Below are 27,166 nucleotides of genomic sequence, written 5' to 3' on the forward strand. Positions count from 1 at the left end.
TTGGGGCCCTAGAGAATCCATTCTTCAACCAATAAGGAATCATAATTGGGGCCCTAGAGAATCCATTCTTCAACCAATAAGGCATCATAATTGGGGCCCTAGAGAATCCATTCTTCAACCAATCAGGAATCATAATTGGGGCCCTAGAGAATCCATTCTTCAACCAATAAGGAATCATAATTGGGGCCCTAGAGAATCCATTCTTCAACCAATAAGGAATCATAATTGGGGCCCTAGAGAATCCATTCTTCAACCAATAAGGAATCATAATTGGGGCCCTAGAGAATCCATTCTTCAACCAATAAGGAATCATAATTGGGGCCCTAGAGAATCCATTCTTCAACCAATAAGGAATCATAATTGGGGCCCTAGAGAATTCTTCCATTCTTCAACCAATAAGGAATCATAATTGGGGCCCTAGAGAATCCATTCTTCAACCAATAAGGAATCATAATTGGGGCCCTAGAGAATCCATTCTTCAACCAATAAGGAATCATAATTGGGGCCCTAGAGAATCCATTCTTCAACCAATAAGGAATCATAATTGGGGCCCTAGAGAATCCATTCTTCAACCAATAAGGAATCATAATTGGGGCCCTAGAGAATCCATTCTTCAACCAATAAGGAATCATAATTGGGGCCCTAGAGAATCCATTCTTCAACCAATAAGGAATCATAATTGGGGCCCTAGAGAATCCATTCTTCAACCAATAAGCTAATGGCCTTGGCCCTTTGGGATCAATTCTGTAGGAATCAATGAATAATCAGTTGATGCAGAGTGCTGTTTGTAATGTATGTGAACCATTAGAAATATATCAATAGAGTCTAGTTTACTTTACGTCAATAAATTATGTTGACCTCTGACCTTCTGTGTCTCAGTCTTCCTGGGTGTCTGCGTGGGGTCCTTCAGAGGGTCGTTCAGCGCGTGCCCGACGACAGCTGCACTACAGGAACGAATGGGCCTCGTGGAATGGCTGGTCCGTGTGCTCGCGCTCATGTGGGGGAGGGGCCTCTGTGCGAACACGCACCTGCATCACCAGGTAAGAACCAGGGATGGTCCAATCACAATAGAGACTTGTTTCAAACAGGTTAATCCTCAAAAAATGTCAGTGAATGTCTTTGTATGCTGCTTTCTAGTATTTGCTGTGGTCTATCTAGTAATAAAACATGAGAACACAATGACTACCACAAACTTTCCCATTCAAGTCAGATTTCTGTAAGGGGATGACCAGTGGCCTTATTTAGTGTGCCCATAAGTGTACAGTCTTACACTAAAAGTGCATTATCATCATTTTCACAATTTCACAGTATTATTCCAACCTTATTTTGAGGAAATATAAAACATAGGTAAATCAAGTTTTTAACATTTTGACCACAATGGCCCCAGTCAGATTGACTACTTCTAAAATGAAAACATTTGGCTGGAGGCTCATCCCTGTGTTCAGTAGGCTTACAGTAATCTCTGTTAAAGCAGAAGTCAAATCTCACATCATTTGGTCAGCTGCGTGTTTAACTTTGGTGTTCATATATATTAGAAATGTACATTTCCAGCAAATGTCAAGTCTCCCCCCGCTGATCCGTGTGGGCACAGGTGCGATGCACTCGAGGCGAATCAGTTTAAGCATCGCCTTTTCCCAATCCTGATTCATCCAAATAACCAGTGACAAAAAAATGAACTAATGCTGCTCGGATCTCACATCATTGTCATTTTCATAAATGACTGAACTCTGTCCCAGGAACCCAGTTGGCGGACCATGTTCAGGAGACCCCAGACAATACAAGATCTGCAACACCAAGGTATGTGTCAACACAATGACATCACCACACAGGGAAAGCAGTATGCTGTGTTTGCACATGTCTATCATGCCAAGACCTACTGGCCCAATACAACATCCACAATATCATGCAGCCAAGTGAGTGTCAAGCTTGTGTACGGAACGCAATGGAAAACGGTTTAAAACATTTTGGAAAGGAACATTTAAAGGAACATTTTGTTTTGGATGAGTCCAGGAAGTCCCTATAGTCTAATTAACACATCCCTGGTCTCATCTGTTGAAGTGCCACCTCCTCTGACTCCTGCCATAGGCCTACATGACACACTGGCAAGACAATGGATAAACACAACAGAGTTGGCTAAATCACAAACAGATCTGTAACCCTGCGTCAGCCTTCTGTGTATGACAGGAATTTGTAATCTATCAATTTGTCACTTGTTGCTTTTTTTTGGAGTTTGAGATTCCACTGTGTTACAATCTCATTGTAACTGTGACTTGTTGTCATGTGCTGTCTACTGCAGACCCCCATTCACTCTTTGCCCCGAGACACAAGGGTTCGATTCCTGGTCCGCCCTAAAGTCAATCACTTTCAACCCTGCATCATCCCTTTCTGCTTTCTCCCTTTCTTCACTGTCTAAGAATAACCAAACCGAAGGGAAAAATACATCTGTTCTCCTTCAACAAGACAAAAGGTGTCATCAGAATCACAGCTTGTGAATGATGGATTTCTATACAGAATGGTCGATGCAGACCTTCGTATTGTTGTCAAACGTTTTGAAACGATAAGCTAAGTGTGCTTCAGGGCTGATAACAAAGTTGGTTCAGTGAATGTGAACTGTGCTGTTACTATATTTAACTAAGCAGGTATGCTGTCTGGGCGTGATCTCTTTCACTGACACATGAACCTGTCACTCCATTGTACTGTACACAAGTTGAGCTCCTGATACTATATGAACGGTACATATACTTCTATCTGAGTCCCAGAAATAGATAGATACAACAGAGTTTTCATCTACACCCTCAGTGAATAGTATATTTTCATGGTATATATTCTTGAAGATATCCCGTCCAAGACGTTGGTTTACTTGGAAGGTGTATGGTGAGGATCCTCTGTCAGAAGTATGGGTGTGTACATGTGTGTTTAGACAGTGAGTCAGTATTGGTTACAGTATATTAAACATATTAACGTGAGGTGTGTTGAGGCATGTGTGAGTGCATAGCACTGGGTAACCAGGTCTCTCTACTGTATGTATCTGTCTGCTGCAGGGGTGTGCTGGGGGCTCAGAGGACTTCAGGGAGATGCAGTGTTCTGCCTACAACGACAGACCACTGGTGGCTGGAAACAGTTACAGATGGACCACCTTCCATGGAGGTCGGTGAGGCATGGTGTGTGTGTGTGTGTGTGTGTGTGTGTGTGTGTGTGTGTGTGTGTGTGTGTGTGTGTGTGTGTGTGTGTGTGTGTGTGTGTGTGTGTGTGTGTGTGTGTGTGTGTGTGTGTGTGTGTGTGTGTGTGTGTGTGTGTGTGTGTGGCACACTAAATGTGGCATGTGTCCATTGGGAAATCTGCTTGTCATTTGGCCACATCTGTATTATGAGTTCAGTCCATACTCTCCACTGACCTGTTTCACCCTTTCCCCTCTGCACCCTACCCCCACCAACCCTTCCCCCCCATTTCATACCTCCTTCCCCATTCTCCTACCTCATTCCATTCCCATCTGTCCTCCACCTGCTACTAGTTACCTGCTTCCATCAATTAAAATGTCCAGTTGTTTTAAACCCTGTCCTGCAGTACTACGGCTAGGAGATAATAGACTAGAATAGCCAGTAACGTGACTAACCCAACTTTCTAGTAACTGTACTGTTTAGTCGTATGTGAGAGGTAATGTCTGTCTGTGAGGAGGTTGTTTATATGTGTATGTTTGCCTTGTCTTGTGATACCACCTCCTAACCTAAGGTTCTAACCCGTGTGAGCTGAGCTGTCTGGCCCAGGGTCACAACTTCTACTACAACTTTGGTCGTGTCCTGGACGGCACTGCCTGCAGTAAAGAGCCTGGAGATATGTGTGTCAACGGAAAATGCTTGGTGAGTGAAAATTTTGTGTGTGTGTGTCCACTACGCAGAGGTGGTCTCACTATGTGTGTGTGTCAGGCAGTACTGGAATCGAAAGCACACACTCTCACTCTTGCATCCCCTTTCTCTCTGTCTGGGCAGTATTGGGACTGTCTCTGTAGTATTGGGACTGTCTCTGTCTGGGCAGTATTGGGACTGTCTCTGTCTAGTATTGGGACTGTCTCTGTCTGGGCAGTATTGGGACTGTCTCTGTCTGGGCAGTATTGGGACTGTCTCTGTCTGGGCAGTATTGGGACTGTCTCTGTCTGGGCAGTATTGGGACTGTCTCTGTCTGGGCAGTATTGGGACTGTCTCTGTCTGGACAGTATTGGGACTGTCTCTGTCTGGACAGTATTGGGACTGTCTCTGTCTGGGCAGTATTGGGACTGTCTGGACAGTATTGGGACTGTCTCTGGGCAGTATTGGGACTGTCTCTGTCTGGACAGTATTGGGACTGTCTCTGTCTGGGCAGTATTGGGACTGTCTCTGTCTGGGCAGTATTGGGACTGTCTCTGTCTGGGCAGTATTGGGACTGTCTCTGTCTGGGCAGTATTGGGACTGTCTCTGTCTGGACAGTATTGGGACTGTCTCTGTCTGGGCAGTATTGGGACTGTCTCTGTCTGGGCAGTATTGGGACTGTCTCTGTCTGGACAGTATTGGGACTGTCTCTGTCTGGACAGTATTGGGACTGTCTCTGTCTGGGCAGTATTGGGACTGTCTCTGTCTGGGCAGTATTGGGACTGTCTCTGTCTGGGCAGTATTGGGACTGTCTCTGTCTGGGCAGTCTTGGGACTGTCTCTGTCTGGGCAGTATTGGGACTGTCTCTGTCTGGACAGTATTGGGACTGTCTCTGTCTGGACAGTATTGGGACTGTCTCTGTCTGGGCAGTATTGGGACTGTCTGTCTGGACAGTATTGGGACTGTCTCTGTCTGGGCAGTATTGGGACTGTCTCTGTCTGGGCAGTATTGGGACTGTCTCTGTCTGGGCAGTATTGGGACTGTCTCTGTCTGGGCAGTATTGGGACTGTCTCTGTCTGGGCAGTATTGGGACTGTCTCTGTCTGGGCAGTATTGGGACTGTCTCTGTCTGGGCAGTATTGGGACTGTCTCTGTCTGGACAGTATTGGGACTGTCTCTGTCTGGACAGTATTGGGACTGTCTCTGTCTGGGCAGTATTGGGACTGTCTCTGTCTGGACAGTATTGGGACTGTCTCTGTCTGGGCAGTATTGGGACTGTCTCTGTCTGGACAGTATTGGGACTGTCTCTGTCTGGACAGTATTGGGACTGTCTCTGTCTGGACAGTATTGGGACTGTCTCTGTCTGGGCAGTATTGGGACTGTCTCTGTCTGGACAGTATTGGGACTGTCTCTGTCTGGGCAGTATTGGGACTGTCTCTGTCTGGACAGTATTGGGACTGTCTCTGTCTGGACAGTATTGGGACTGTCTCTGTCTGGGCAGTATTGGGACTGTCTCTGTCTGGGCAGTATTGGGACTGTCTCTGTCTGGACAGTATTGGGACTGTCTCTGTCTGGGCAGTATTGGGACTGTCTCTGTCTGGACAGTATTGGGACTGTCTCTGTCTGGGCAGTATTGGGACTGTCTCTGTCTGGGCAGTATTGGGACTGTCTCTGTCTGGACAGTATTGGGACTGTCTCTGTCTGGGCAGTATTGGGACTGTCTCTGTCTGGACAGTATTGGGACTGTCTCTGTCTGGACAGTATTGGGACTGTCTCTGTCTGGACACACACGGATGGACACACACACACACACACACACACACACACACACACACACACACACACACACACACACACACACACACACACACACACACACACACACACACACACACACACAAACACAGCCTCTAAAGGATAGTCGGAGCAAAATAAATGTCAAGGGCTGACATTCATTGTGGCTTTTTCTTTTATAACTAATTAATGTTTAGTCAAAGCTGGATTCATGAAGTTTCGATGAGGGAACACTAATGGTACTTGCTGCACTCTAAGAAACAGAATGTACAAACAGAGCGTCAACAGAATGTTACTCTAGGCACATAAATTCGGTGTGTGTGTGTGTTCTGAGGGTCAAAGCAGATGCCCCCAAACTCTAAGCTCTGGCCCTCCGCCACAAAATTCTCAAGCTAAGTGATTCCTGCAGGACAGTGACCGAGTGTTCAAGCAGCAGAGAAAGACACACGGACACACACACACGGACACACACACACACGGACACACACGGACACACACACACGGACACACACGGACACACACACACGGACACACACACACACGGACACACACACACGGACACACACACACACGGACACACACACACGGACACACACACACACGGACACACACACACGGACACACACGGACACACACACACGGACACACACGGATGGACACACACACACTGAGACACACGGGGACACACGGACACACACACACGGACACACGTGGACACACGGACACACACACTGGGACACACACGGACACACGGACACACACGGACACACACACACGGACACACACACACACGGACACACACACACACGGACACACACACACGGACACACACATGTTGTTGCTCTGTGTACACGGACACACACACACGGACACACGGACACACACGGATGGACACACACACACTGGGACACACGGGGACACACTCACACACACACGGACACACACACACACGGACACACACACACGGACACACACGGATGGACACACACGGATGGACACACACACACTGGGACAGGGGACACACGGATCCACACACACGGACACACACGGATGGACACACACGGATGGACACACACACACACTGGGACACACGGGGACACATGGAAACACACACACGGACACACACGGATGGACACACACACACACTGGGACACACGTACACACACACACGGACACACACACACGGACACACACACACGGACACACACACACGGACACACACACACGGACACACACGGATGGACACACACACACTGGGACACACGGGGACACACGGACACACACACGGACACACACACACGGACACACACGGATGGACACACACGGATGGACACACACACACACTGGGACACACGGACACACACACACGGACACACATGGATGGACACACACGGATGGACACACACACACACTGGGACACACACGGACACACGGACACACACGGACGGACACGGACACACACTGGGACACACGTGGACACACGGACACACACTGGGACACACGGGGACACACGTGGACACACGGACACACACTGGGACACACGGACACACACTGGGACACACGGGGACACACGTGGACACACGGACACACACTGGGACACACGGGGACACACGGGGACACACGGACACACACGGACACACACATACGGGGACACACTGGGACACACGGGGACACACGTGGACACACGGACACACACTGGGACACACGGGGACACACGGGGACACACGGGGACACACTGGGACACACTGGGACACACTGGGACACACGGGGACACACGGGGACACACGGACACACACGGACACACACATACGGGGACACACTGGGACACACGGACACAAACATGTTGTTGCTCTGTGTATGTGGAACAATGCAACAAAGGATGCACGAGGGGCCCTTTCAGGGACACACACTCACACACACACACCTCAGTAGTAGGGTTGTCCCATCCCATACACACACACCTCAGTAGTAGGGTTCTCCCATCCCCCACACACACCTCAGTAGTAAGGTTCTCCCATCCCCCACACACACCTCAGTAGTAGGGTTCTCCCATCCCCCACACACACCTCAGTAATAGGGTTCTCCCATCCCCCACACACACCTCAGTAATAGGGTTCTCCCATCTGCCACACACACCTCAGTAGTAGGGTTCTCCCATCCCCCACACACACCTCAGTAATAGGGTTCTCCCATCCCCCACACACACCTCAGTAATAGGGTTCTCCCATCCCCCACACACACCTCAGTAATAGGGTTCTCCCATCCCCCCCACACACCTCAGTAATAGGGTTCTCCCATCCCCCACACACTCCAGCAGATGGAGATGATTGGAAAATCAATTCTCTCCCCAGAGGTTGAGGCTTTGGTCATTAGTACATTATGGTCCTCCGTCAAATCCCAAAATCAAAATGTGTGTGTGTGTGCAGAGAAATGTAGGAGTGTGAACATTAGCATTTTGGTCTTTATGTCTGTGTGTGTGCTTGTATGTCTTTGTGTGAGTTGATGTGTATGAGGGGATTTATGTGGCGTGAGGTCAGTGGTGGCCCTAAACTGTCTGAGGTCCCAGGGGGAGTGGTCTAGGACAGGAAGCAGATGCAGAGTCCAGCTGGTCTGGAAGGCGGCGTGACACAGATTGAGTTCAGGCCCACACTACACATAGCTGCCTGGACTAAATGTGTGTGTGTGTGTGGGCGTATTCATGTATACAGTAAAGAGTGCCTCATGCACTCAGGTAGCTTGTTGTGTTGATTCATATACTGTTGCGTACACAGATTCACTGTGTGTGTGTGTGAGGGGTAGATAATTATATGTTTCCTAGATTGCTGGTCTCTACTCTAGAAACTCCCACTTGATTGGTTTTCTCTGCACTGCAGGAGGAACATACAGATTGTAATCTGACTGGTGTGTAGCAAGCAAATGACCCCTGACCCCCACACACACACACACACACACACACACATTCAAACATACACAGAGGCCCACTTGAATCTGGGGCAGCAGCAAGCCGAGTGGTTAGAGTGTTGGGCCGGTAACCGTTGTTGGATCGAATCCCCAAACTGACAAGGTAAAAATATGTTGCTCTGCCCCTGAACAAGGCAGTTAACCTGCTGTTCCCCGGTAGGCAGTCATTGTAAATAAGAATTTGTTCTTAACTGACTAGCCTGGTTAAATAAAGGTTACATTTAAAATGTAAAAAAGCTTCTCTCTGAGTGTTTTAATGTATATGATGTTATGATGCTTTTCACCAGGCTTCAAAGTGCTTTGTTGGGTTGGTATTTCTCCTCTCCTCGTCTCTCATCGTCTCTCCTCGTCTCTCCTCTCCTCGTCTCTCCTCTCCTCGTCTCTCCTCGCCTCTCCTCTCCTCGTCTCTCCTCGTCTCTCCTCGTCTCTCCTCTCCTCGTCTCTCCTCATCGTCTCTCCTTGTCTCTCCTCTCATCGTCTCTCCTCTCATCGTCTCTCATCGTCTCTCCTCTCATCGTCTCTCCTCTCATCGTCTCTCCTCTCCTCTCACCGTCTCTCCTATTCTCGTCTCTCCTATTCTCGTCTCTCCTATTCTCGCCTCTCTTCGTCTCTCCTCTCATCGTCTCTCCTCTCATCGTCTCTCCTCTCATCGCCTCTCCTCTCCTCGCCTCTCTTCGTCTCTCCTCTCATCATCTCTCCTCGTCTCTCCTCTCCTCTCACCGTCTCTCCTCGTCTCTCCTCGTCTCTTTTTTTCTTCTCTCCTCTCCGATTCTTTCCACCTCTCGCCTCTCCACGTCTCTCCTCTCATCGTCTCTCATCGTCTCTCCTCGTCTCTCCTCTCATCGTCTCTCCTCTCATCGTCTCTCCTCGTCTCTCCTCTCATCGTCTCTTCTCTCATCGTCTCTCCTCGTCTCTCCTCTCATCGTCTCTCCTCTCATCGTCTCTCCTCGTCTCTCCTCTCATCGTCTCTTCTCTCATCGTCTCTCCTCGTCTCTCCTCTCATCGTCTCTCCTCTCATCGTCTCTCCTCTCCTCGCCTCTCCTCTCCTCGCCTCTCTTCGTCTCTCCTCTCATCGTCTCTCCTCGTCTCTCCTCGTCTCTTTTTTTCTTCTCTCCTCTCCGATTCTTTCCACCTCTCGCCTCTCCACGTCTCTCCTCTCATCGTCTCTCATCGTCTCTCCTCGTCTCTCCTCTCCTTGTCTCTCCTCTCCTCATCTCACCTCTCACCGTCTCTCCACGTCTCTTCTATTCTCATCTCTCCTATTCTATCGTCTCTCCTCTCATGGTCTCTCCTCTCATGGTCTCTCCTTTCATTGTCTCTCCTCTCATTCTCTCTCTTCGTCTCTCCTCTCATTGTCTCTCATCGTCTTTCCTCTCTCCTCTCCTCTCCTCGTCTCTCCTCTCATCATCTCTCCTTGTCTCTCCTCTCATCGTCTCTCCTCTCATCGTCTCTCCTATTTTCTCCTCTCATTGTTTCTCCACGTCTCTCCTCTCCTAGTCTCTCCACGTCTCTCTCCTCTCCTCGTCTCTCCTTTCATCATCTCTCCACGTCTCTCCTCTCCTCGTCTCTCGTCTCATCGTCTCTCCTCGTCTCTCCTCTCATCGTCTCTCCGTCTCTCCTCTCATCATCTCTCCTCGTCTCTCCTCTCACCATCTCTCCTCGTCTCCTCTTTTCTCCTCTCGTCTCTCCTATTTTCTCCTCTCGTCTCTCCTCGCATCGTCTCTCCTCGCATCGTCTCTCCTCACATCGTCTCTCCTCACATCGTCTCTCCTCACATCGTCTCTCCTCACATCGTCTCTCCTCTCATCGTCTCTCCACGTCTCTCCTCTCTCGTCTTTTCTCTCATCGTCTCTCCTCTTCTCGTCTCTCCTCTCATCGTCTCTCCTCACATTGTCTCTCCTCTCATCGTCTCTCCACGTCTCTCCTCTCCTCGTCTTTCTCTCATCGTCTCTCCTCTTCTCGTCTCTCCTCTCCACGTCTCTTCTCTCATCGTCTCTCCTCTCATCGTCTCTCCTGAGAGGAGAGACGATGAGAGGAGAGACATGGAGTTACGACTGATATATTGGGGGTCAGCCTGCTCTAGCCGGGGTCAGAGGTCAGTCCCACTTTTACTGAGAAAGGAGAAAACAACAAGACTTTTCCATAGGCTCTTTTCTGACAAAGGGTTACCAACTCTGAACTCCCGGATGTGGTGTGAATGTGTCATGATGAAAAACCAGTCATAAAGCTGTGTGTCTGAGGCATAGTAAAAGAGTCTAATCAGGTACCCGGATTGATCGTCCCTAAAAGGTAGACCCAGCGATATGACATAAACACAGAAAGTAAACAGCAGCGTGGGTCAATTTCCGCAACAACTAAGAGCGTTGAAGCGCGAGGCACAAATTCTCAGCCATTTTGGTTCCGTGGGTCCCACGTTGTAACAACGTAAAGCGAACCCGTGCACATGTGCAGATGCTGTGTGTGACTATGTGAGAGTGAAGTCTTGCATCTCACTCATCTCAATATCTGCAGTGCTGCTTGTGGCATTTCACTGGGTCTACGTTTAACAAGGCCATCAGCAGTTACTGGTGCTCTTTTTCAGGTGGTATCTTGGGGTATTTGGTTTTCAACCTTGATTTGTTTTTGCTTTGTCTGTTGTGTGTCTGGTTTTATGTTAATTGTCTCTGTTGTCTTTTTCTGTGTTGTCTGAACGTTGCCTGTATGTTGTCTGAACGTTGCCTGTATGTTGTCTGTCTTGTGCAGACACCGGGCTGTGACCTGATCCTGGGCTCGGACCAGCAGGAGGATGCCTGTATGGTGTGTGGAGGACAGAACTCCACCTGTCTACACCACAGGAGTGTGTACCAGAATGCACAGGGAGCAGGTACACATAAGCGCACACACACACACACACACACACACACACACACACACACACACACACACACACACACACACACACACACACACACACACACACACACACACACACACACACACACACACACACACACACACACACACACACACACACACACACACACACACACAAAGCATAGACAGAGCAAAGAAAATGTCAAAGGCTGACACACTGAATGTACAAAACATTACAAACTTCCTAATATTTGGTTGCACCCCCTTTTGCCCTCAGAACAGCCTCAGTCTGTCAGCCATGGACTCTACAAGGTGTTGAAAGCATTCCACAGGGATGCTGGCCCATGTTGACTCCAATGCTTCCCATGGTTGTGTCAAGTTGACTGGATGTCCTTTGGGTGGTGGCCCAGTGATTCACACAGGAAGAAACTGTTGAGCGCGGAGAAACCCAGTAGCGGTGCAGTTCTTGACTAAAACCGGTGCGCCTGGCACCTACTATCATACCCCGTTCAAAGACACTTCAATATTTTGTCTTGCCCATTCACCCTCTGAATGGCACACATACACTATCCATGTCTGAATTGTCTCAAGGATTAAAACCCCTTCTTTAACCCGTCTCCTCCCCTTCATCTACACTGATTGAAGTGGCTTTAACAGGTGACATCAATAAGGGATCATAGAATTCACTTGGTCAGTGTGTGTCATGGAAAGCGTAGGTGTTTCTAATGTTTTGTACACAGTGTTTATGTTTAGTCAAAGCTGGATTCATGAAGTTTCGATGAGGGAACACTAATGGTACTTGCTGCACTCTAAGAAACAGAATGTAAAAACAGAGCGTCAACAGAATGTTACTCTAGGCACATAAATGCACTCTGTGTGTGTGTGTGTGTGTGTGTGTGTGTGTGTGTGTGTGTGTGTGTGTGTGTGTGTGTGTGTGTGTGTGTGTGTGTGTGTGTGTGTGTGTGTGTGTGTGTGTGTGTGTGTGTGTTTTCTGAGGGTCAAAGCAGAGGCCCCCCAAACTATAAGCTCTGGCCCTCTGCCATGGAATTCTCAACCTAAGTGATTCCTGCAGGACAGTGACCGAGTGTTCAAGCAGCAGACAAAGACACACACACACACACACACACACACACACACACACACACACACACACACACACACACACACACACACACACACACACACACACACACACACACACACACACACACACACACACACACACACACACAAGGACACACACTTGCACTCTGTGCAAGGCAGAGACAGGCACCCAAACAAGAATACACAATAATAAATTCCCCCTCCCCCCTCCCCTCGATACATACACACACACAGACCCACACAGACATACACACACAGAGCGGCCAACACCTCTGGCGTGCGATTTGGCACTGCGCTCCATTCTGAAACAGAATCCTCTGTAGAGCTGGCTCCGCGTGTGGGCACAGTGACTGGAGAAAGGCTGTACTGGTTCATGATGGTTCAGCTTGAGTTCTGAAACAGAATCCTCTGTAAAGCTGGCGCCGCGTGTGGGCACAGTGACTGAAGAGAGGCTGTACTGCTTCATGATGGTTCAGCTTGAGTGAGGAGACAACATGGAGATAAAGGAGGCTTTGTTTGAGTGCCTGGGCAGCCTAGGAGGGCTTCCCGGGTTTTCTCTCCTCCTGCAGCTGTGTGTCCCAATGAGGCATAACAGATTTGATGCCGCTGGGCGTAATCATTGCTTCCCACAGGGTCAAAAGCCAAGGGCCCAGAGAACTCATCACGGTCAAGCTATACATACATTTATATTTGAGTCATTTAGCAGACGCTCTCATCCAGAGTGACTTACAGTAGTGAGTTCATACATTTGTCTTACCTTTTCTAACTCTAAGATCTTCTTAAGGTCAGGCACGTCTGGTGTGCAGGTGTTTGTTCCAGCCCGGTACTAACTCACCAGATTCAAATAATCATCACGGTCAGGCTATAACACTAATGTTAACCGGAGGCGGAACAGAACCCTAACTCAAGGTTGATAACTCAAACCCTACAGCTGAACTCTACAGGATAGGCACTTTTGTGGCCAAATTGTGTGAAGATCTTTGTTCCAGCCTAGCACTAATACAAAAATACATCTCGTTCAGTTTCATAACTCAACAGCCCTGTGCAGATCTATCACATACATATAGATCAGTTTCATAACTCAACAACAGCCCTGTGCAGATCTATCACATACAACTAGATCAGTTTCATAACTCAACAGCCCTGTGCAGATCTATCACATACAACTAGATCAGTTTCATAACTCAACAGCCCTGTGCAGATCTATCACATACAACTAGATCAGTTTCATAACTCAACAGCCCTGTGCAGATCTATCACATACATATAGATCAGTTTCATAACTCAACAGCCCTGTGCAGATCTATCACATACATATAGATCAGTTTCATAACTCAACAGCCCTGTGCAGATCTATCACATACATATAGATCAGTTTCATCAGTTTAACTCAACAGCCCTGTGCAGATCTATCACATACAACTAGAGTTTCATAACTCAACAGCCCTGTGCAGATCTATCACATACATATAGATCAGTTTCATAACTCAACAGCCCTGTGCAGATCTATCACATACATATAGATCAGTTTCATAACTCAACAGCCCTGTGCAGATCTATCACATACATATAGATCAGATCTTCACATACATAGACAGTTTCAACTCAACAGCCCTGTGCAGATCTATCACATACATATAGATCAGTTTTTCATAACTCAACAGCCCTGTGCAGATCTATCACATACATATAGATCAGTTTCATAACTCAACAGCCCTGTGCAGATCTATCACAGATCAGTTTCATAACTCAACAGCCCTGCAGATCTATCACATACATATAGATCAGTTTCATAACTCTAGATCAGTTTCATAACTCAACCCTGTGCAGATCTATCACATACATATAGCAGATCTCAACAGCCCTGTGCAGATCTATCACATACAATAGATCAGTTTCATAACTCAACAGCCCTGTGCAGATCTATCACATACTCACAGCCCTGTGCAGATACATACTAGATCAGTTTCATAACTCAACAGCCCTGTGCAGATCTATCACATACATATAGATCAGTTTCATAACTCAACAGCCCTGTGCAGATCTATCACATACATATAGATCAGTTTCATAACTCAACAGCCCTGTGCAGATCTATCACATACATATAGATCAGTTTCATAACTCAACAGCCCTGTGCAGATCTATCACATACATATAGATCAGTTTCATAACTCAACAGCCCTGTGCAGATCTATCACATACATATAGATCAGTTTCATAACTCAACAGCCCTGTGCAGATCTATCACATACATGTAGATCAGTTTCATAACTCAACAGCCCTGTGCAGATCTATCACATACAACTAGATCAGTTTCATAACTCAACAGCCCTGTGCAGATCTATCACATACAACTAGATCAGTTTCATAACTCAACAGCCCTGTGCAGATCTATCACATACATATAGATCAGTTTCATAACTCAACAGCCCTGTGCAGATCTATCACATACATATAGATCAGTTTCATAACTCAACAGCCCTGTGCAGATCTATCACATACATATAGATCAGTTTCATAACTCAACAGCCCTGTGCAGATCTATCACATACAACTAGATCAGTTTCATAACTCAACAGCCCTGTGCAGATCTATCACATACATATAGATCAGTTTCATAACTCAACAGCCCTGTGCAGATCTATCACATACAACTAGATCAGTTTCATAACTCAACAGCCCTGTGCAGATCTATCACATACATATAGATCAGTTTCATAACTCAACAGCCCTGTGCAGATCTATCACATACAACTAGATCAGTTTCATAACTCAACAGCCCTGTGCAGATCTATCACATACATATAGATCAGTTTCATAACTCAACAGCCCTGTGCAGATCTATCACATACATATAGATCAGTTTCATAACTCAACAGCCCTGTGCAGATCTATCACATACATATAGATCAGTTTCATAACTCAACAGCCCTGTGCAGATCTATCACATGTAGATCAGTAACTTCAGATAACTCAACAGCCCTGTGCAGATCTATCACATACAACTAGATCAGTTTCATAACTCAACAGCCCTGTGCAGATCTATCACATACAACTAGATCAGTTTCATAACTCAGCCCTGTGCAGATCTATCACATACAGATCAGCCCTGTGCAGATCTATCACATACAACTAGATAAGTTTCATAACTCAACAGCCCTGTGCAGATCTATCACACAGTGATGTTAGCTTGCATAGAAAATGTTTTTGGTTTTTAGATGTTGCTAGATGTTTGTTTGAACGAGGAAGTCCTGAACACAGCTGAACTTATTAAGGGTATGCCCCTCCGGGGTCTGGAGGCCTTTGTTCTAGCCCAGCACTAACATACGAGATTCATTCAAAAAACTCAAACTCGGGGTTCATAACTAAGTCTATTTCTGAACCATAGAGACAGATAGAGGACTCTAGATGGATATAACCCGTTTTAGCATGGACATTGCAATTGAGGGCTTCCACCCTTTTAAACTAGCAAATGATTAGAGCATTGTCTTCAAATGGAGTTGCGTATGGTTAGGAAATGTCTTTAAAGCGGCAATCTACAGTAGAAACAATAACAAAGCGTTCTTCCTGGTTCAGTAAACAGCTGAGGGAATGAACCACTCTCATGTTTATAGACAAAGCTATGTATGCAAGGACTGACCATGATATCAACATTATAGTTTTAACCATGTTTTGAGGCCATATAGTGTTTGATAACATTTTCTTTGTTTACAAACGGAGTAAAACAAGCTTATATTTTGTGTTCTGATGAGGTAGGACAGATGAAGTAAGTTTATGAGGCATTTATAAGTTCAGTGGGAACATATAATTAATTTATCCCCATAAAATGTATGTAGCAACTGCTGATTGCCACTTTAAGCCATATCACCTCAATCTAGTGACCAAAAGAAATGAATTTCACACAATATTTGGTTCAGGACTCAGTGTTAAAGGTGGCGGTAAATCACCATATTAGCTTTACGCTTTCTTCAAATGGACCCGTTTAAAATAGCACTATAACTCTTAATTCACACACAGCTTTAATCTCAGAGACATACAATTGTCAAAACAAGAGCAACGGTTTCTCAGTCCCATAGAAAAACCACGATGAATAGGGTAGTCTTGCTGCTCGCTTTTCACACACCAGCAGCAGGGGAACCACAAAAGATGTTGACTGCTTTTGACTAGTGAAATATCACTCTCTAAATGAATGGTTCATGCTTTTGGCTCGATGATGAAATATCCCTCTTTGGTTTAACCATTAATAAACTGTCTGTTAATCATTATGTAATCCTAATTTAGTTATCATTAATGAGTAAATTAATATGTATTAACAATTTGCTATGAGAATATATCTCAGGAAAAAAGCTATATGTATATACGTATATAAACTCCATAAAAAAAGAAACGTCCCTTTTTCAGGACCCTGTTTTTCAAAGATAATTTGTAAAAATCCAAATAACTTCACAGCTCTTCATTGTAAAGGGTTTAAACGCTGTTTCCCAAGCTTGTTCAATGAACCATAAACAATTAATGAACATGCACCTGTGGAACTGTCGTTAAGACACTAACAGTTTACAGACGGTAGGCAATTAAGGTCACAGTTATGAAAACTTAGGACACTAAAGAGGCCTTTCTAATGACACTGAAAAACACCAAAATAAAGATGCCCAGGGTCCCTGCTCATCTGCGTGAATGTGCCTTAGGCATGCTGCAAGGAGGCATGAGGACTGCAGATGTGGCCTGGGAAATAAATTGAAATGTCCGTACTGTGAGAAGCCTAAGACGGCGCTCCAGGTCTACAGGACGGACAGCTGATCGTCATCGCAGTAGCAGACCACGTGTAAAAACACCTGCACAGGATCGGTACATCCAAACATCACACCTGCAAACAGGTACAGGATGGCAACAACAACTGCCCGAGTTACACCAGGAACGCACAATCCCTCCATTAGTGCTCAGACTGAGGGCTGGTAGGCCTGTTGTAAGGCAGACATCACCAGCAACAACGTTGACTATGGGCACAAACCCACCGTCGCTGGACCAGACAGGACTGGCAAAAAGTGCTTTTCACTGTTGACTCGCGGTTTTGTCTCACCAGGGGTGATGGTCGGATTCGTGTTCATCGTCAAAGGAATGAGCGTTACACCGAGGCCTGTACTCTGGAGCGGGATCGATTTGGAGGTAGAGGGTCCGTCATGGTCTAGGGTGGTGTGTCACAGCATCATTGGACTGAGCTTGTTGTCATTGTAAGCAATCTCAACGCTGTGCGTTACAGGGAAGACATCCTCCTCCCTGGTACCCTTCCTGCGTTACAGGGAAGACATCCTCCTCCCTGGTACCCTTCCTGCGTTACAGGGAAGACATCCTCCTCCCTGGTACCCTTCCTGCGTTACAGGGAAGACATCCTCCTCCCTGGTACCCTTCCTGCGTTACAGGGAAGACATCCTCCTCCCTGGTACCCTTCCTGCGTTACAGGGAAGACATCCTCCTCCCTGGTACCCTTCCTGCGTTACAGGGAAGACATCCTCCTCCCTGGTACCCTTCTTGCAGGCTCATCCTGACAAGATCCTCCAGCATGACAATGCCTCCAGCCATATTGCTCGTTCTGTGCGTGATTTCTATCAAGACAGGAATGTCAGTGTTCTGCAATGGCCAGCGAAGAGCCCGGATCTCAATCCCATTGAGCACGTCTGGGACCTGTTGGATCGGAGGGCGAGGGCTAGGGTCCGGGAACTTGCAGGTGCCTTGGTGGAAGAGTGGGGTAACATCTCACAGCAAGAACTGGCAAATCTGGTGCAGACCATGAGGAGGAGATGCACTGCAGTACTTAATGCAGCTGGTGGCCACACCAGATACTGACTGTTATTTTATTTTGACCCCCCTTTGTTCATGGACACATTATTCAATTTCTGTTAGTCACATGTCTGTGGAACTTGTTCAGTTTATGTCTCAGTTGTTGAGTCTTGTTATGTTCATACAAATATTTACACATGTTAAGTTTGCTAAAAACAAAAGCAGTTGACATTGAGAGGGCCTTTTTTCTGAGTTTATGTATATGTATTTACTTTAACCTGTTAGGGAAGTCGAGAATTTAAGCAGCTTTTCGCAGCTTTTTGTTAAAAATCGCGCAACATTTCAGCGCCCTGCTATTCATGCCAGGAATATAGTATATGCATATGATTAGTATGTGTGGATAGAAAACACTCAGACGTTTCTAAAACTGGTTAAATCACGGCTGTGACTATAACAGAACGTGCGTTTCATCGAAAAGTGCATGAAAATCTGATCACTGAAAATGGAAATAAATATCCATGCGCGACTTCAAGGAATTGTTCAAAGTGAACCGAATTAAATTAGGCCGAGGTTGCAGTGCCTACAGCTTCCACACGTTGTCTAGAGTCTTGTCATTTGATTCAGCTTTGATTCTTGGTCTAACCGAATCAAGGGAACCGATTCCCTCCGGTCTCTGACCGGATGTTTTGGTCGAGCTCTCTTCAAGACATTTTTTCGAGACGGACAACTATAGAATTTACATCGCCTCCTGATGAATTTTATCGCTTATTAACGTCTACTAATACCTAAAGTTGCATTACAAAAGTATTTCGAAGTGTTTTGTGAAAGTTTATCGTCGACTTTTTTTATTTAAAAAAATGACGTTACGTTAGAAAAAGCTATTTTTTCCCGTTGTTCACACAGTATTCTTAGATCGATATCTAGGACCGATTTAATCGAAAAAAGACCCTAAATGATGTTTATGGGACATCTAGGAGTGCCAAGAAAGAAGCTCGTCAAAGGTAATGAATGTTTTATATTTTATTTCTGCGTTTTGGTTTGCGCCGGCTAACGCAAAATCTGTCGTGTTAGGTGACGTTGCAGTATTTTGAGGGTGCATGGTATCAGATAATAGCTTCTCATGCTTTCGCCGAAAAGCATTTTACAAATCTGACTTGGTGGATAGATTCACAACGAGTGTAGCTTTAATTCAGTACATTGTATGTCCATTTTAATGAAAGTTTGAGTTTTATCAACCTCTATAGGTGGCGCTCTTGAACATTTCCGCTGATTGATGTTCCCACCACGGGACCACGTCCCTAAAGTTTTATATGTGTTACACATAAGCATATACAGTATATATTCACAAATATAAATATATATTTATATATATATATATATTGCATATAACACATACTGCACCACATATTGTGTTTATCTAGATCATTGTTACCCAGTCTCTAAATGAATGGTTTATACTTGTTTCCCACTGGTGTAATATCTGTATTAATGAATGTCTCTGTACTCTGTTGGCTATAGCGGGTCCGTTTGGGTACAATGAAGTGACCATGATCCCAGCTGGAGCTACTCACATCCGTGTCACCGATAACAGCAGGAACTATCTGGGTAAGAGATGGCTCAGCTAGACAGATGCACGCGCACACACGCACGCACACACACTGGGAATGAGCTGTCACACAAGGACAGCATCAATGTTCTGTATATCATTAACTATATACAGTACATATACAGACAGCCTCTCAGAAGTGCTGGTTTGACAGAGAATTTGCTTTGACATCTTCTGTATGTCTGCTATGAGTTTCAACCCACCCAGCCATGGCTAGAGAACTCTACCACTTCCCTGACACTTTCAGTAGCCATAATGCTGCTCTCCTCTCATTCCTGTTCGCTTACTGTTACTTACTGGCACCAGAGACCGATACAGCTCTCTGGTTGATACACAGCTGCACTCTGGCTGGGCTCTCCAGTCAACACAACACCCAAGGCTATCCATCTATTCTCACCCACATTTACAAGACCGTAATAACGTGACTCCTGAAATGGAAAATGCAGGGATCCTGAAATGGAACACTCGTAAAGGTGTAATTTAGCCATGGGGCAGGGTGGGGGAACTGGGTGTGGGAAAAGGGTGGGGGGAACTGGGGATCTGGCCTTCTGCCACGCAAGTGGATGTACTTGGTTAGTTCTGACTTGGTTGGAAGATCCCCCCCCCCCAAAAAAAAAATGTACTTCCAAGAGATGGTTTCCCTATTTGTCTGTTCCTGCAACTTGTCACGGTTAGGCCAAACAAGGCAATGATGTAGTAATGCCACTGTTTGGCAAGGCAACTTTGTTACTTTGCTGAATTAAGAAATGTTACATTGTAGGGTTGAGGTTTATTCCATTTCAATTTAGTAAAGTGGTCCCATGGTCCCGTGTAACTCAGTTGGAAGAGCATGGCTCTTGCAACGCCAGGGTTGTGGGTTTGATTCCCACGCAGGACCAATACAAAAAAAATGTATGCACTCACTACTCTGTTACTTCGGATAAAAGAGTCTGCTAACTGACATAAATGTAAGTAGAAATTCCAACTCATGGCCTCCTGAGTGGCGCAGCGGTCAAAGGAACTGCATCGCAGTACTTGAGGCGTCACTTCAGACCCGGGTTCAATCACAGGCTGTCACAACCGGCCGTGACCGGGAGTCCCATAGGGCGTCACACAATTGGCCCAGCTTTGCCCGGGTTAGGTGCGGTTTGGCCGGGGGGGCTTTACTTGGCTCATCTAGCGACTCCTTGTGGTGGGCCGGGCGCCCTCAAGCTGACTTCGGTCGTCAGTTGAACAGTGTTTCCTCCAACACATTGGTGCGGCTGGCTTCCAGGTTAAGTGGGCGGGTGTTAAGAAGCGCTGTTTGGCGGGTCATGTTTCAGAGGATGCATGACTCGACTTTCACCTCTACCAAGCCTGTTGGAGAGTTGCAGCGATGAGACAACACTTTACATGTTGTGTTTACTGTATATTTTTGTTCAGTGATGAAATTGAGGAGGAAAAATCCACGTCAAATTTCCCTCATACTCAATTGCGTTTTGTGAATTGACTGAAAAGGAATTGACCCCAACCGTAGCATAATTCAATCAAACACATACATATTATCATCACAAAGCCAATTTCAGTCACATTTCACCAATCAGCATTGAAAACCAAACACATTCCCTACCTTCATTCAAGCCTTCTCTTCTCCCTCCAGCGCTCCAGAACGGGCGTTCCCAGTTTGTCATTAATGGGAACTGGAAGATCAGTGTTCCTGGGGAGTACAGCGTAGCGGGAACCAAGCTCCTGTACAAGCGCTCTGTGGACACCTGGGAAAGCTTTGAGGTCCCTGGACCCACTATGGAGGACCTGCACGTCATGGTCAGTCTGGTCAAAGACTACTACCAAATTCTCTAAAACAATGTTGGAGGCTGCTTATGTTAGAGAAATTAACATTCAATTCTCTGGCAACAGCTCTGGTGGGCTTTCGTGCAGTCAACATGCCAATTGCACTCGCCTTCAAAACTTGAGACATTTGTGGCATTGTGTTGTGTGACAACTGCACATTTTAGTGGCCTTTTATTGTCCCCAGCACAAGGTGCACTTGTGTGATGATCATGCTGTATAATCAGCTTCTTGATATGCCACACCTGTCAGGTGGATGGATTATCTTGACGAAGGAAAAATGCTCACTAACAGGGATGTGCACAACGTTTTAGAGAAAAAAGTTTTTTGTGTGTATGGAACATTTCTGAGATGTTTTATTTCAACTCATGTAACATGGGCCCAACACTTTACATGTTGTGTTTACTGTATATTTTTGTTCAGTGTATATAGGGACTGCAAACTAACCTCACTAATTAAGGTACACAATGATAGCTTTGTTAGTATACTTGTTCAGCCCCCTAGTTTTGTCGCACCTAGACTACTGTTCAGTAGTGTGGTCAGGTGCCACAAAGAGGGACTTATGAAAAGTACAATTGGCTCATAAGGCAGCACGTCTGGCCCTTAAGGGGAGCTGACGTTAATGATATGCATGTCAATCTCTCATGGCTCAGAGTGGAGGAGAGATTGACTTCGTCCCTACTTGTTTTTGTAAGAAGTGTTTACAAGCTGAATGTACCGAGCCGTTTGTTTAAACTCCAAGCACACAGCTCGGACACCCATGCATACCCCACAAGACATACCATCACAGTCCCCAAGTCCAGAACAGACTATGGGAGGCTCACAGTTCTACATAGAGCCATGACTACATGGAACTCTATTCCACATCAGGTAACTGATGCAAGCAGTAGAATCAAATAAAAAAAACTGCTAAAAATACACCTTATGAAACAATGGGGACTGTGAAGAGACACCCACACAGGTACAGACACATGCATACGCACACACGCTAGCAGACTCTCTCGACACACACGTACATTGTAATATTGTGGTATTATACATTTTGTATTGTAGATATTTAGTGGTGTAATACTGTTATATGATAAACTGTTTTATGTGTAATGTAAGTGCCTCAATGTGTTTGGACCACAGGAAGAGTAGCTGCTACCTTGGCAGCAGCTAATGGGGATCCCTAATAATGACAAATACAAAACGCCAATTTATCAGAACCAGTCAGTCTCCTCTCCTATATGTAACGGACATATATTTTCTTAACGTGTTGTCTTCCATATGTTTTATTTTTTCAGTATATTGTTGGTATTGACAGTTCTAAACTGGGTGGTTTGAGCCCTGAATACTGATTGGCTGACAGCCGTGTTATATCAGACCGTATACCACGGGTATGACAAAACATTTATTTTTTACTTTTCTAATTCCGTTGGTAACCAGTTTATAATAGCATAAGGCATCTCTGGGGTTTTTGTTATATGGCCAATATTGCTTAAAATATACCGGGTATTATAAAACAATATATATTAAAATATACATCCGTTATACACTGTGTGGTTGTGTCTGCAGGTGTTGGTGACAGACAGGAACCCGGGGATAGAATACGAGTATTGGCTCCCTCCAGACCGCTACGCTCTGTTCCATGGCAGGAGGAGTCAGCTACGCCAGCCTCACCACACTGCTAGCTACATCCCCTGGGATCACCCCACCACTACTACTACCACTACTACTACTACTAGACCTCCCCCTGTCACTACAAGACCCTACTGGGGTAAGACCGCTGACCATTGTTGAAGGGGTAGTTCAACCAAATTAAAATAACATTTTGTTTCCTTACCTTGTAAGAAGTCTAAGGACAAAATGCAATCCAGGTTGTGGGTTTGTTTACCTAGGCACTGTCACCAACCGCTAGCTAGCATTTTCTAAGCAAAAGCCAATGGACATCAATGTACCCATTATTAACATGTGTTAAATTTCATGTCCAAAATGTCCATTTAATGTGATGTATGCATTTACATGGGAAAACCTGCCCCTGGTTTCACTCATCCTCTGTTTGTGTGACTGAAGTTTAATACATGATGGATGGATGTATACGGAAGATGGATGGATGATACGGAAGATGGATGGATGATACGGAAGATGGATGGATGGATACGGAAGATGGATGGATGGATACGGAAGATGGATGGATAGATGGATACAGAAGATGGATGGATGATACGGAAGATGGATGGATGGATGGATAGAAATGGAAGATGGATGGATGAATACGGATGATGGATGGATATGGATGATGGATGGATATGGATGATGGATGGATACGGATGAAGGATGGATGGATACGGATGATGGATAGATGAATACGGAAGATGGATAGATGGATAGAAATGGAAGATGGATGGATGGATGAATACAGAAGATGGATGGATATGGATGATTGATGGATGGATGGATGGATGGATGGATACGGATGATGGAAGGATGGATACGAAAGATAGATAGACACGAAGGATGGATAGATAGATGGATCTAAACATTGCTGCAAGGGGTATAAAAAAATCTGCACATTACGACAAGCTCTACAAGTAAAATGAATAAACAAATGTTTGTGTTTTTAATATTTTCAGATCTGACTGCCTCCGGTACAGCAGAGGTACTGCCAGATCTCAAAATATTTTTTTTTACATATAATTTTGTTTTAATGAATATCACTAACAACAAAGGTAACACATTTTGGCCAAGGGATCTGTGGTATAAGTTTAGAAGGTGTAATACAACACAATGTAATATTATTAATCTACAAAGTATGTTCATAACCCGTGGCAACATGGGCCTGACAGGGAGCCCAGTTTGAAAACCCCTGGCCTACAAACTGACTGTGCCTTGCTAATGTGCAGCAAATGTCTTCTGGAATGTTTTATTAAATCCGTTTGTATAAGAGGGGAATTATTAACTGCAAACTCAATCATAGGTTTATAATCAGTGTTGTATTTCTATTCAATTGGCCCTGGTTGGAATGTAACCAAATCAAATCACATTTTATTTGTCACATACACATGGTTAGCAGATGTTAATGCGAGTGTAGCGAAATGCTTGTGCTTCTAGTTCCGACAATGCAGAAATAACCAACAAGTAATCTAACTAACAATTCCAACATTCAATAGTAATCATTATATTTGTCCTATATAACTGCAAAAGTGGACTTTGATCCAAAACTGTTCTGTTCTGTTCTGACCTGCTATACTTTGATCTGTACCTGGCTGACAATAACTGATAAAGCCAAGGCATGAAGTTTCTGGAGTAGAATGTCCCCCTCTTATCTTAGTGTTTAGTGATAACGCTCCTAATCCCAAAACCCACCGCATATTCCATGCTGAGATAGTGGTGCTTGGTACAAAACCATAGTTTTGACTCATTTCTGTGTACTGCTCAACAAAGGAATGATCTAAGACTTTAGCATCCTTTAGAATTTAGTAAACAGGTTTGATAATTTAGTAATTTATCAAGTAATTTGGTGCAGGACATAATGGGAGTAGCCTAGCCCCTAGCATAGTGTTTTCTAACTGGTGGGTTGAGAAGTAGTCTAGCCCCTAGCATAGTGTTATCTAACTGGTGGGTTGAGAAGTAGTCTAGCCCCTAGCATAGTGTTTTCTAACTGGTGGGTTGAGAAGTAGTCGAGCCCTTAGCATAGTGTTTTCTAACTCGTGGGTTGAGAAGTAGTCTAGCCCCTAGCATAGTGTGTTCTAACTGGTGGGTTGAGAAGTAGTCTAGCCCCTAGCATAGTGTTTTCTAACTGGTGGGTTGAGAAGTAGTCTAGCCCCTAGCATAGTGTTTTCTAACTGGTGGGTTGAGAAGTAGTCTAGCCCCTAGCATAGTGTTTTCTAACTGGTGGGTTGAGAAGTAGTCTAGCCCCTAGCATAGTGTTTTCTAACTGGTGGGTTGAGAAGTAGTCTAGCCCCTAGCATAGTGTTTTCTAACTGGTGGGTTGAGAAGTAGTCTAGCCCCTAGCATAGTGTTTTCTAACTGGTGGGTTGAGAAGTAGTCTAGCCCCTAGCATAGTGTTTTCTAACTGGTGGGTTGAGAAGTAGTCTAGCCCCTAGCATAGTGTTTTCTAACTGGTGGGTTGAGAAGTAGTCTAGCCCCTAGCATAGTGTTTTCTAACTGGTGGGTTGAGAAGTAGTCTAGCCCCTAGCATAGTGTTTTCTAACTGGTGGGTTGAGAAGTAGTCTAGCCCCTAGCATAGTGTTTTCTAACTGGTGGGTTGAGAAGTAGTCGAGCCCCTAGCATAGTGTTTTCTAACTGGTGGGTTGAGAAGTAGTCGAGCCCTTAGCATAGTGTTTTCTAACTGGTGGGTTGAGAAGTAGTCTAGCCCCTAGCATAGTGTTTTCTAACTGGTGGGTTGAGAAGTAGTCTAGCCCCTAGCATAGTGTTTTCTAACTGGTGGGTTGAGAAGTAGTCTAGCCCCTAGCATAGTGTTTTCTAACTGGTGGGTTGAGAAGTAGTCTAGCCCCTAGCATAGTGTTTTCTAACTGGTGGGTTGAGAAGTAGTCTAGCCCCTAGCATAGTGTGTTCTAACTGGTGGGTTGAGAAGTAGTCTAGCCCCTAGCATAGTGTTTTCTAACTGGTGGGTTGAGAAGTAGTGTAGCCCCTAGCATAGTGTGTTCTAACTGGTGGGTTGAGAAGTAGTCTAGCCCCTAGCATAGTGTTTTATAACTGGTGGGTTGAGAAGTGGTCTAGCCCCTAGCATAGTGTTTTCTAACTGGTGGGTTTAGATCCACTAAAGGGTCACGCAGTCAGTTCCTTTTGAGTCGTGGCTAAAGACTGAGTTAGGTCTAGAAACATGGTCTTATTTACCTTGTGGGTCACAGGGAGCATTGAAAGCCTGTGGGGGAGTCAAGACGAACAAAAGCGATTGCTTTTTAGCATTTTGGAGCAGAATTCAAAGATCTAAGACGATGTTTGCTCATGTCGTATCATAGTGATTTGATGCTGGACAGAAAGTCACTCTTTAGAGATTCTGCCACGCCTCCTCCCGCTCCCTCTCACTGGCGCTCAAGGGCGCCAGGCTGCCCCTCATTACACACACCTGTCACCATCATTACACGCATCAGCGCTTCATTGGACTCACCTGGACTCCTTCACTTTGTTGATTGCCTCCTCTCTATCTGTCTGTTCCTCAGTTGCATCCCCGTGTCAGCATTAATGTTGTTTTGTTTCCCCTGTCCAGACCCTGTTCGTGTGTTTTGTTTCCTGTCTATTTCATTAAATGTTCACTCCCTGTACTTGCTTCTCGTCTCCCACTGCCTGTCCTTACAGATTCTACCTAAAGAATGCCTTGGAAAGATCCCTTGCCCAAATCCTGATTCAAGATACACATATGCTTCTCCATCGTTTGCACAAATCTCACATTAATGGATGATTAATGCAAATTTAAA

The 27,166-nt window shown here is 45.5% G+C and overlaps 1 protein-coding gene across 3 annotated transcripts in view; it reads left to right on the forward strand.

Annotated features, from left to right (window-relative positions):
- The window catches only part of adamtsl5 (ADAMTS like 5), a 69,902-nt gene that overhangs the window by 37,750 nt on the left and 4,986 nt on the right, over positions 1-27,166 (forward strand). For 2 of the 3 annotated variants that reach the window (XM_052515936.1, XM_052515937.1), the window contains exons 4-11: positions 880-1,040; positions 1,737-1,797; positions 3,042-3,151; positions 3,730-3,857; positions 11,339-11,459; positions 19,850-19,936; positions 21,556-21,719; positions 23,301-23,502. In XM_052515936.1, coding sequence (XP_052371896.1) covers positions 971-1,040; positions 1,737-1,797; positions 3,042-3,151; positions 3,730-3,857; positions 11,339-11,459; positions 19,850-19,936; positions 21,556-21,719; positions 23,301-23,502 — 943 coding nt within the window. In that variant the 5' untranslated portion in view covers positions 880-970. The remainder of the gene's footprint in view (positions 1-879; positions 1,041-1,736; positions 1,798-3,041; positions 3,152-3,729; positions 3,858-11,338; positions 11,460-19,849; positions 19,937-21,555; positions 21,720-23,300; positions 23,503-27,166) is intronic. The other variant, XM_052515935.1, reaches the window with a different exon arrangement.

This window comes from Oncorhynchus keta, unplaced genomic scaffold (genome assembly GCF_023373465.1).
Source record: "Oncorhynchus keta strain PuntledgeMale-10-30-2019 unplaced genomic scaffold, Oket_V2 Un_scaffold_3531_pilon_pilon, whole genome shotgun sequence".
Classification (NCBI taxonomy): Eukaryota; Metazoa; Chordata; class Actinopteri; order Salmoniformes; family Salmonidae; genus Oncorhynchus; species Oncorhynchus keta.